General features: G+C 39.5%; 1 protein-coding gene across 3 annotated transcripts in view; it reads left to right on the top strand.

Annotated features, from left to right (window-relative positions):
* LIMA1 (LIM domain and actin binding 1) overlaps positions 1 to 12,289 on the top strand; it is a 92,518-nt gene that overhangs the window by 23,566 nt on the left and 56,663 nt on the right. For all 3 annotated transcript variants that reach the window (XM_025284136.2, XM_044941731.1, XM_044941733.1), the window contains one exon: positions 8,782 to 8,923. In XM_025284136.2, coding sequence (XP_025139921.1) covers positions 8,805 to 8,923 — 119 coding nt within the window. In that variant the 5' untranslated portion in view covers positions 8,782 to 8,804. The remainder of the gene's footprint in view (positions 1 to 8,781; positions 8,924 to 12,289) is intronic.

Genomic DNA, 12,289 nt, shown 5'->3' with positions numbered 1-12,289 from the left:
TTATTGACTATGCCAAAGCTTTTGGCTGTGTGGATCACACCAAACTGTGGAAAATCCTTAAAGAGATGAGAATACCAGATCACCTTACCTGCCTCCTGAGAAATCAAGGTCAAGAAGCAGGTGAAGGTATGCAAGTATGCAGGTCAAGAAGCAAGAGTTAGGACCGGACATGGAACAACAGACTGGTTCCAAATTAGGAAAGGAATATGTCAAGGCTGTATATTGTCACCCTGCTTATTTAACTTCTATGCAGAGTATATCACGCTAAATGATGAATGAAGGCTTCATCAAAGGCTGGATGAAGCACAAGCTGGAATCAAGACTGCCGGGAGAAATATCAATAATCTTAGATATGCAGATGACACCACCTTTATGGCAGAAAGCGAAGAGGAACTAAAGAACCTCTTGATGAAAGTGAAAGAGGAGAGTGAAAAAGCTACTTTAAAACTCAATATTCAGAAAACTAAGATCATGGCATCTGGTCCCATCACTTCATGGCAAGTAGGTGGGAAAACAATGGAAATAGTGAGAGACTTTATTCTTTTGGGCTCCAAAATCATTGCAGATGGTGACAGCAGCTGTGAAATTAAAAGATGCTTGCTCCTTGGAAGGAAAGCTATGACAAACCTAGGCAGTGTATTAAAAAGCAGAGACATTACTCTGCCAACAAAGGTCTGTCTAGTCAAAGCCCTGGTTTTTCTAGTAGTCATGTATGGATGTAAGAGTTGGACCATAAAGAAAGCTGAGTGCTAAAGAAATGATGCTTTTGAACTGTTGTGTTGGAAAAGACTCTTGAGAGTCCTTTGGACTTCAAGGAGATCAAACCAGTCAATCCTGAAGGAAATCAATCCTCAATATTCATTGGAAGGACTGATGCTGAAACTCTAATACTTTGGCCACCTGATGTGAAGAACTGACTCATTGGAAAAGACCCTAATGCTGGGAAAGATTGAAGGCAGGAGGAGAAGGGGAAGACAGAGGATGAGATGGTTGGATGACATCACCAACTTAAAGAACATGAGTTTGAGCAAGCTCTGGGAGTTGGTGATAGACAGGGAAGCCTGATGTGCTGCAGTCCATGGGGGTCACAAAGAGTTGGACACGACTGTGCGACTTAACTGACTAATATATATATACACACATATACATAGGTATATAGAGAAATAAATATAGAAATATAGATGTGTATGTATATACATGAGTTAATATTCACACATGGATTTCCTGGTTCTGTCCCCTGAGATCCCAGAAGCAGTGACGTCTGAGTAGCACTGAGTACACCTACTGCCCAGATTTTGGTTTCTCCAATAACAGGAACCAGGGTTCCTTGGAGAAGTGGCTGATTCCAGAGCTGGGGCAGGGCAAACACTTGATGAACCTGGAACATCTTATAGAGCTTAAAAGTGCTTAAAAAAAATTGGTGGCATCTTGAAAGGACACCAGAACCAAGCTGAAAGAGTTCCAAATGGCTAAAGTAGAACAATCTATGCAACAAAATAAAATAATCCAGGAATATCATAACCCAGAGAATAAAATAAATATCCATAAGTCTAATACTAGTATAAATAAATGATTGACTAAATAAATGAGGGAGATAGGACAATTCTTCCTTATAGAAGAATTCCTCCAATTAATAAATATAGAAGGAATGAGGGTAACAAAAAATCACCATTAGAACACCACCATAATGATTCCTGGAGCCAAGATCCCCTGTAAATGCTAAAATTAGTGAGTAAAAGTTTAAGGAAAAATAGGATTAAGGTATGTCTCCCCAAATATTTATGAATTATAAACAGAAGAATATAGCCACTTTACATTGGAGAAACATAGCAGATACCACCTTAACTAAGTGATCAAGGTAAACATCATCAGTAATAAGAGACATCAACATAGTGTACCCTCTAATACCATGCACTGAGGAGGCTTATCAGCTTTGTAGTATTCTTCCCCAGATTCTATAACCTCAATCTAATCTGAGAAAACATTTTTTTTTAAAGCAAACTTTTTTTGAACATTGAGAGATGTTCCAGGCTTATCTTGTTTTGTTTTTATCTCTTTCTCTGTCTCTGTCTCTCTCTCTCTCTTTAAATAGAAGTATAGTTGCTTTACAGTGTTATGTTTCAGGTGTACAGCAAAGTGATTCGGTTAGATTCTTTTTCAGATTCTTTTCCCTTAGAGATTATTATTAGATATGGAGTATAGTTCCCTGTCTAGGTTTATCTTGGATTTGTCCTGCTGCAGTTCTGGAATCAACCACTTCTCCAGAGAACCCTGGTTCTTCTTATTGGAGAAACCAGGAAACTCAAATTAGGGACAGTCTACATAATATCTGCCAGTATTCTTCAAAGTGTTAAGGCCATGAAAGGCAAGGAAAAACAGAGGAACTATCAGAGATTTAGGGCGACTTAAAGAGGCATGGCAACTAAGTGCAGTGTAGGGTCCTAGAATAGAAAAAATACATTAATGAAAAACTGGTAAAATTTGAATAAAGTTTATAGTTAATTTGGTGGTATTCTACCAATGTTAATTTCTTAATTTTGATAATTGTACTGTTGTAATGTAAGATAAACCTAGGTGAAAAGTGTACGGAAACTTTTCTTTGCAACTCTGTAAATCTAAAATTATTTCGAAATAAAAGGTTAAAATAGCTATTAACTTCCAAATTTTTTTTTCAGGGGTGTGAATTTAGTCATTATTTTTTGTATAAAAATACACCCTTAGAGACAAATGCAGTTTATATTATAAAGAAATGTGGTGTGGAAACACATTTCATGTTGCTTTTGTTTAAAATTTCCCTTTGCACCTTGAAATTTTTAAAATTTTTCACTCTTTTTTTATTGGAGTATAATTGCTTTCCAAAGTTGTATTCATTTCTGCTATACATAGAAGTAAATCAGCTATACGTGCACGTTGAAGTTTTTTAGATTTTATTTTCTTTAAGTCTATAATCTATTTCTAAAGAACATTTTTCTTAAAACAATTGAGTTTGTACTTTGTTCTCTATTTTCTATTCAACCAACTACGCCCCTTGCACAAACAGCCATCTCAGGAGCAAGAAAAAATAGCAAGAAATGGATTTTTTTTTTTTTTGAGCTGTCCTGCTTTTTTTGTTGTTGTTTTATGAAGTGATTTTATTTATTTACTTTTTTTTGGCTGCGCTGTGTAACATGCGGGATCTTAGTTTCCCAACCTGGATGGAACCCTCACCCACTTCAGTGGAAGGTGGCATCTTAACCACTGGACCACCAGGGAAGTCCCAAGATTGGATTTTTAAGAACAGGATTTTATTAGGGGCAACTCTTTTGCTTTTGTCAGTTTTGTTTCTGGGAGACAATTCGCTTGGTTAGGGAAAGTGAATTTATTAGAGTTGGTTTCCCAAGCGGCTGTAGACCTCACCCTAAGCAATCTCTTGAGGAAGCAGATACCTGGGGCCAAATTTCCCTGTGAGTCGTTACCCAACCCTTGATTTTCAAGGACCTTTGTTAGAGATCTTTATATCCAGGCTACAGCTCACCTATAGGGGTTTAGCTGTTCCACTTCAAGTTACGAGGTGTGATAAAAGAACTTTGAACTGAGAATAGCTCTGGCTCTCATATTGACTAGATGGTGAGTTTGGGAAAGTTATTGGGTGTTTATTTGGCTTAATTACCTTACTGTAAAAAGGGGGATTTGATTACTTGATTTCTGAGCTTCTCTGTTAATATAAAAATCTGCCATGTGTATCTAAAACTGTAGGCATCTTCCTTTTAGCAAATAGTTCCCCTTTCTATGTACCCCATTATTTTTCGCTGTGCCACTGCCCCAGTCTCAGGCTAGAAATCTTAAGAGTTATTTTTGTTATATCTGTTTCCTTTAATTCCTGCCCAAATTTCCACCAGTCCAGCAGTTTTTCCTTCACAGGTGAAACTTGGGTTTTGGAGTCTGAATGCTGAATTCTGCCTCCGCCCTGTGTTAAATGTCTGACCTTAGGCAATTTCGCCAACCTTAATAAAACACAGTTGGGTTTTGTTTTGTTTTGTGTGTTTAGTGGATATAGTCTGTCTCTAAAGTTGTAATAATTAGAGTTAGTAAGTGCTGGATAAGTATAGCTGCTGTTATTATTTGTATATGACAATGCAATGGATTGGATTTTAAAGTCCACTGGGCCACTGGAAAAAATATTCAACAATACTGTAGCCCCAGATGAATGCCCTGTCCGTTTGGAAAAGGGTTTTTGTTTTGTTTGGGCTTCCCTTGTGGCTCAGCTGGTAAAGAATCCACCTGCAATGTGGGAGACCTGGGTTCAATCCCTGGGCTGGGAAGATCTCCTGGAGAAGGGAAAGGCTACCCACTCCAGTATTCTGGCCTGGAGAATTCAGTGGGTCTGTGGGGTTGTTTTGTTTTTGTTTTAGGTGTTGTTCATGCTCTTTTCACCCTTAACAGAATTTCTAGGATTAAGGACATTGTCCTAAAGTTCAAGAATGGGACTCTCATCTGAGACAGAGTGAGTTGGGGGAGGTATCACAGATTTAATGCAAGTCCAGAAAGCCGAGATATTCACAATGGGAGAGTATTTCAGGCAGGCCCAAGGTAACTTTAAGTTTCTCTGGAAGAATGATTCTCATGTCTGATGCTGACTATTTTGGGAAGATACTTGCTACCACACTCTTACTGAAAGATAATTTGTGTGGGTTTTCAGCTAGGTGGGTTCTGAGATTTTGTTGCCCATTTTCGACTTAGGCTAAAAGTGATGGTCTTAATCATTACTAGTACATGTGGTAGAAAGAAAATTAACTTTGGAGTCAAATAGAATATGAATTTGAATCCCAGCTCTGCTACTTTATAGCTAAGTGATCATTGTAAAGTTATTTAATACCTCTGAACTTCAGTTTCTTCATCATAAATGTAAGATAATAAAACCAATCTTTTAAATTGGTTGTGATGGTTGAGATGTGTGCTGTGCATAAATAGATGTTTTAAAATGCTTATTTTGGGACTTCCTTGGTGGTCCAGTGTTTAAGACTCCCTGCTTCCACTTTAGGAGCCAGGGTTCAGCCCCCAGTCAGGAAACGAAGATCCTGCATGCTGCCTGGTGTGGCCAAAGAAAAAAGAAAAGAAAAAAATTAAAATGTTCATTTCCTTTCTAAGAGACTGATTTTTAACCTTTTAGCTTCCTCTTGTGTATCACTAGGATTTTTCTGCTGACGTGTAGATCTCAACATGTGTAAAGCGAAACTCCTTATTCCCCCTCTTCTTCCTCTATTTACTCTATCTTAATGGCATCAGCAACCTTCTAATTGTTCAACTTTGATGATGCCACATTTGATTCCTTCTCACCCTAAGCCCATTTTATTCTAAGAACTCTCAATTCTTTCTTCCCATTTTTCCGTTCCCATCTATGCTAATTTAAACCTTGATTACCTTTCACTTCTACAATTTTAGGATTTTCTTGACCAGTAATTAAGATTCCGTTACTTGCTTTTTCGGAAACTCCTATTATCCAGCCATTGAGACTGGGTAATCCACTTATAGAACTCTTTTTTTTTTTTTTTTACATGTGTGGATATTGAAGCTCAGGGAAATTATTTTTTCCATTTGCCATAAATGTCACTCATGTGCTAGGGAGTGACACATTACAACTAGACCTCACCTCTGCTCACCCACACGCTAGTTCTTTCCACTAGGATTATGGCCCAAATTCCTTAGCATGGTTTTCTTTTTTACCATCTGAGCCACCAGGGAAGCCCTATGGTTTTCTTTTTTGTTCTTGTTATTGTTTTGACCTCGCCCCTTGGCTGCGGGATCTTAGTTCCTCAACCAGGGATTGAACCCAGGCCCACAGCAGTGAAAGCATCAAGTCCTAACCACTGGAACATCAGGAAATTCTCGTTAGCATGGTTTTCAAGGCTCTTCCCAGTCCGTCCTCATTCTGTCTTTCCCTACTTTATCTTCAACTTCTTTTGCAACTAGAGTCTAACTCCATTAAAGTATCTTTTGCTGTTTCACTTCCCTAGTGGTGTAACAGTATCCCTCCTATCTGAAAGGCACTGTCCTCCTTCTGCCCTCACTTGATAAAATTCTGCCAGTTCTGTAACTATCAAGTCTTCCCTTCTTTCCCACCATGCCAGAAAATCAAGTCCTGTACTCCTAGACCATGCATTGCCTCTAACCATGTTCTGTCTTGTGCTACAATTATTTGTGTGCATTAGCAAGCTTGGTAGATTGCATACATTAATTGGGCAGGACCTTGTAGGAAGTAGTTACTCAGCAACCTGGCATCAGAGGGCTTTCCCAGGTGGCACTAGTGATAAAGAACCCGCCTGCCAATGCAGGAGACATAAGAGACTCGGGTTTGATCCCTGGGTCAGGAAGATCCCCTGGAGAAGGGCATGGCAACCCACTCCAGTATCCCTCCTGGAGGTCCCATGGATAGAAGAGCCCAGTGGGCAACAGTCCATGGGATTGCAGAGAGTCAAACACGACTGAAGCGACTTAGCATGCACACAACCTGGTACCAGAGTTTATCAAAAATTATGTACTGATTATCACCTTTATATGTTCACAGGGTGCTAATCACATTGCTAGGAAGTAATAGCATGTTTCTATGAAGATGCGGTCAGGGTGTGAGCCGCCTCATTCCTTGAGTGTGAAGTGTGCTTATCCTAGCATTATACCAAGGTAGTTGTTCTGACTTGGCTTTCTGGCTGAGACCAATCAAAACCACAGAATTAGACTTGGGAATTCAAATCCTTTTACTTTTTCGCACTAAGTCCCTCAAATAATTAATGCTTTTCCTTTTATCATGAACAAATATGAGAACATAATCTTTTGTATTTTTTTAATTCAGAATTGATCCCTTTAGAATTGATATCATTTATATGTGTAGTTACACTGGGGAAGCATAATTATACCAAATAATGTCTTAAAGTGTTGGCCAGTGTTTCCTGGATGTGTTTTAAAGGGTCATTATTGTGGTTTTACATAATTATGTTTAGCTGAATACACAGCTGTGTCTTTTTCTTGTTAGAGAAAGGACTGACAATGTCTGGTAGGTCTGTCAGTTACAGACTGGAAAGCAGTTAAGTGAATATCATATATCAAGATTATTTGATACATGTAGGATTATTTCAGAGAACATGTATAGAATTAAGATTATTTTATCCAGGGAGAAGAGGTAATACAAAAAAAACTAAATTTATTGCTTACTTATTCTATGTCAGGGTCTTTTTTTCTTTATCTTATTTATTTCTCTTGAAGATACTATGGGGAAAAAAAAAAAAAGATACTATGAAGTGAGACTTCTCTGGTGGTCCATTGGCTGAGACTCTATGCTCGCAAGGCCGGGATCCCAGATTCAATCCCTGGTCAGGGAACTAGACCCACGTGCCACAGCTAAGAGTTTGCATGCCACAGCTAAAAGATCCTGTGTGCCACTGCTAAGACCTGGTGCAGCCAACTGAATAGATAAAGATAAATACTTTTCTAAAAAGTACTATGGAGTAAACACTATTGTTATGGATAAGAAATCTAACTTTTAGGGAAGGACACACAGCTTTAAGTGATGGGGCCAACACTCCCATTTAAATGCTTGTGTCTCTGATACCAGAGCTCCTTACCATAGGAGGGTCCTGTGTTGCCCTCCAGCATGGGAATTGAAACAAACAAATAAACAAAAACAACAAAACTAGCATTGTTTTCAGACAAGGCTTTAGTGGGGAGAACAGGGACTACCTGTGGAAAAGTAGTGTGGTCTTTTGGGGCTGCTTATCACTTACTTTGCATCACAGAACTTTTAGTGTGAAATGGAGGCCCACGTTGCTTGGTTATGCACACTGTGCTCTGCGGTTGTCAAGGCTGTTGGAAGCAGTACCCGATGAACCATGCATTCTACCAGATCAGTTACGTTCCGTGGTTGTCAAAAGAGCTGCCAGGAGTACTTTCATCTATATTGTTCACTCTTCAAATAAGGAAACTATTGACTCATTTCTAATCTCATCTCTTTTGGACAAAGGTTGGGACTCCTTTGATAATTACTAGCGCAAAACCAAATAATCCAGTCTAGGTGATGTCAAGAGTATGACTTTATGGTATTTTTTCACTTGAGGCCAATACTAATATACTTAAATGTTCTTGATACTATAATATGCCTAGTATTTAAAATATATTCACATCAAAAACCCTACAAAGGGGTTAAGTATTCTCATTTTTCAATGAGGTAACTAAAACTGAAAATATATAATTTGTTTAAGGTTACAGAATTATTATTTCATTTGAAGTCTATCTTGCCTTTAAGCCTGCGCTCTTTATATTATTCAGTGCTGTATCTGTAGCTTTTTCCCTAGTACCAAGTGGTCAGTGCTGCAGAGCTTGGGGAAAGAAGGCAGCCGAAAGAAACTTGGATGTAGGTAGAACCTAATTTGGACCTGACTCTGCAGAGATGCCAGTTGTACTTCTCCTGGGGTGTAACTCAGAAGAGTGGAACATTTCACTCCAAATGTGACTTTGGAACAGACTTAAGTTCAGGGAAAAGCCAATCGATGTTTGCACAGTGGGGTCAATCATAAAATGATGCAAACTGAAAGGGACCTTAGAGATCACCTGATCTAACCTTCTCATTTTACAGGAAACTACAACCCCAATTCAATCATCTGATCTAGGTTACAGTTTTTGAGAGAACCGGTAGAGGAATACAGTCTGCTGCTCCAGGGCTCTCTGCTCTCACTTACACCACACTGTTGCCAGTCATTGGGTGCTGGAGAACTCTCTTCTGTGTCTAATATTCTGACTTTCTTTATCACATAGGTACTTCATTATCTGTAGACAAGATGGAACCAACTCCATTTAACAGACGGCAATGGGCTTCTCTATCGTTGAGGGTTACAGCCAAAGAACTTTCCCTTGTCAACAAGAACAACTCATCGGCCATTGTAGAAATATTCTCCAAGTAAGTGCTGATCCTGGCCCAAAAGGACCATCTGTCTTGAGCAAACATCACCACCTGTTAGGGAGATCACTAAAGGAAGGACATGGTGTCTAATGACTTTCTGGAGCACCTTCTGGATTTTGAGTACCACACAAGACTCTGTGACAAAGGAAGATGATAATAATCAGGAGATACGTTCTCTGTACTCAAATTTTTGTTCAGTTTGGGAAAGAAAGAGATTTAAACACAGGAGAGAATTATGAAACACATAGTTATTAATCACAATGTTAGCAAGTCCAAAATGAATGGGAGTAAGGACTAGATATAGGATAAGAGACAGTATATGACCACCATGGATAGAAGCTGTCAGGAAGGCTTTCTGGTTGAGGTGAGGGTTTTTTTTTTTTTGGTTTGGGGGTTTTCATGAGATAAGTTTTGAGGCAGGTTTTTAGTTGAAGGGAGTGTTAGGTGCACTCTATGCCTACGTTGTCTAATAAGGTAGCCACTACATATAAGGCTATTTAAATTTAAATTAATTAAAATAAATTTAATTAAATTATATTCATTTAAATTAATTTAAATTAAATTATAGTTAAAATTCAGTTCATCAGCTGCACTAGCCACATTTCAATTGTCCAGTGGCTATGTGTAGCTGGTGGCTACCACACTGGATATTGCAGAAACATTTCACCATTGCATAAGGTTCTGTTGACCAGTGTAAACTCTGTAGGCAGACCGCAGTCTATTTTAGTAAATAAAGGTTTACTATTTATAGGCTGCCTATTTTAGTAAATAAAGGTTTATTGTAATACAGCCATGTCTTTTTGTGTATTGTCTGTGGCAGCTTTTGTGCCACAACAGCAGAGTTAAAGCAGAGACCGTATGGCCCTCAAAGTCTAAAATATTTACTATCTGGCACTTTAAGGAAAAGTTTCTTGACCCCTGCTCTGGACTATGGGTTTTTTTGATATGAGGGCCCCTTTCCTGTGTAGTTTATATTCCTAGTGTGTAGCATGACAATTAGAACATACTAAGCACTCAGCAAATGTTGAGGGAATGGTATAAGTTAGTGAGATGGTAAGCACGTTAACTTCACTCTAGAGATGCCATAGAGCTTACAGAAGATGGTATGTTTACCTCACTAAGTAGAATTTATTACTTAATAGGAGATACATTTAAAAGAAGGAAGATGGGAAAGATTTAAAGAAAGTGATTGTGGGAGCTATATCTGCTGCTGCTGCTGCTAAGTCGCTTCAGTCGTGTCCGACTCTGCGACCCCATGGACTGCAGCCTACCAGGCTTCTCCGTCCATGGGATTCTCCAGGCAAAAGTACTGGAGTGGGTTGCCATTTCCTTCTCCAGGGAGCTATATCTAGAGTACAGCTAAATACCAGTAGGAAGTTTCTGTAATCTGCCACTGTCACCTTTTCTTCAATGACAAATCCATCAACCACCTGCTCTGTGGAAAACACTGCCCTTCTGACCTGTTCACCGTGGGTATCGTTTAAGGTGGGGCAGAGACTGGGGGAGAGTGCACAGCCCTTTCCCCTTCTAAGTTATGCATTTTATATTGCTGTAAATTTATGTCAAACTTATATTCTTATCAAAAAGAAAAGAAAACCAATAAAGATATTGCAGAAAAAGGATCCAGATCTGAAAAACTATTAAGACTTAACTCCTGGCCTCAAGGAATGTAACAGTATAGTTTAGTATAATTTATATTAGTAGAAGTCCTTAGGAGAAGGCAATGGCACCCCACTCCAGTACTCTTGCCTGGAAAATCCCATGGACAGAGGAGCCTAGTAGGTGGCAGTCCATGAGGTTGCTGAGAGTCAGACACGACTGAGCGACTTGACTTTCACTTTTCACTTTCATGCATTGGAGAAGGAAATGGCAACCCACTCCAGTGTTCTTGCCTGGACAATCCCAGGGACGGGGGAGCCTGGTGGGCTGACGTCTATGGGGTCGCACAGAGTCGGACACGACTGAAGCGACTTAGCAGCAGCAACAGCAGAAGTCCTCAAACTTCCTTCATTTTAAGACTCATGTGAGGGAGGAGGGAGGAGGGTTCAGGATGGGGAACACATGTATACCTGTGGCAGATTCATTTTGATATTTGGCAAAACTAATACAGTTATGTAAAGTTTAAAAATAAAATAAAATTAAAAAAAAAAAAAAAAAAAAAGACTCATGTGAGATACTTGTTAATAATATGGTGTTCTGATTATCCATTGCTGCATAGAAAAAAAGTCTCCAAAATTTAGTGTCTTAAAATAATAATAGCATTTATTTTGCTGTGAGTCTCCAATTAGGGCAGTGCTTGCCTTTGTTGCCCTCCCCATCCTCGGTGTCTCAGAACTAGGGCCATAGTCATCTAAAGGCTTACTCGTAAGTCAGGTGGTGGATGCTGGCAGTCATCTGGGCTCTCAGCTGGGGCCATGATCAGAATAGCCGCACGTGGCTTTTCCATGTGGCTGCTTGGCTTGCTTGTCTGGGTTTCAAGGGCAAGCATCCAGAGAGGGAAGGAAGGAGGGAACAAAGAAGGAAGGGAGTCAGGGTAACGGTTATGTGGTCTTTTATGACCCACCCTCAGAATTTATACAGTATCACTCTTACCACATTCTCTTCATTAGGACTGAGTCATTAAGGCTGGCTCATATTTAGAGGGAGGGGAATTTGACTGTACCTTTTGGTGGGAGAAATGTCAGAGATTTGGGGGGACATATTTTAAGCCATCCAATATGGCTTCTCAACTCCTCCCTTAAAAATTCGGATTCGATGTATCTGTGATGGGCCCCAAGAATTTGTGTTAACAACAAGTGTAGTCTAGTGATTTTTAACTTCAGGGAAGTTTAAGAAGCACTGGTCATGGAAGAGATGGACTTGTGAACTTGAACATAAAGCAGAACAAATAAGGGTTATTTGTTCAAGTAAAGATTCAAGTAAAGGATCATGGACGCTGAACGTGAATAAAGGAAATAGGAAAGCAAGCAGTAGAGCATGAAGAAATACAGAAGGGAGAAGGGATTGGCACAGTTCAGTTAGGGCCAGATGATCGAAGGCCTTGAGTACCATGCTGAGTTTGGGATTTAGTTAGATAAGCAGCAGAAACAATGATTAGGCTTGTATTTAGAAAGATGCTCTGGCAACAATGTAAAAGGTATATTGGAAAGGTGACAGATTGATAGCATGGAGACAAGTTCTGAGACTCGTGAGAACCCACGTGAAAGTTATTGAGGGTGGGGGGGCAGGAGGAGTGGAAAGGAAGGGGAGGTTTTGAGACAGTGTTGGGATATGATTAATGGGACTTGGAAACTCTCTGCTCTGCAGAGAAACTTCTCCACATTCTTGCCCTTTTCACCCTCCCCAGCCCCACCTCTCTTTCAC

Source organism: Bubalus bubalis, chromosome 4, assembly GCF_019923935.1.
Source record: "Bubalus bubalis isolate 160015118507 breed Murrah chromosome 4, NDDB_SH_1, whole genome shotgun sequence".
NCBI lineage: Eukaryota > Metazoa > Chordata > Mammalia > Artiodactyla > Bovidae > Bubalus > Bubalus bubalis.
This window is presented reverse-complemented; position numbering and strand designations above follow the sequence as displayed.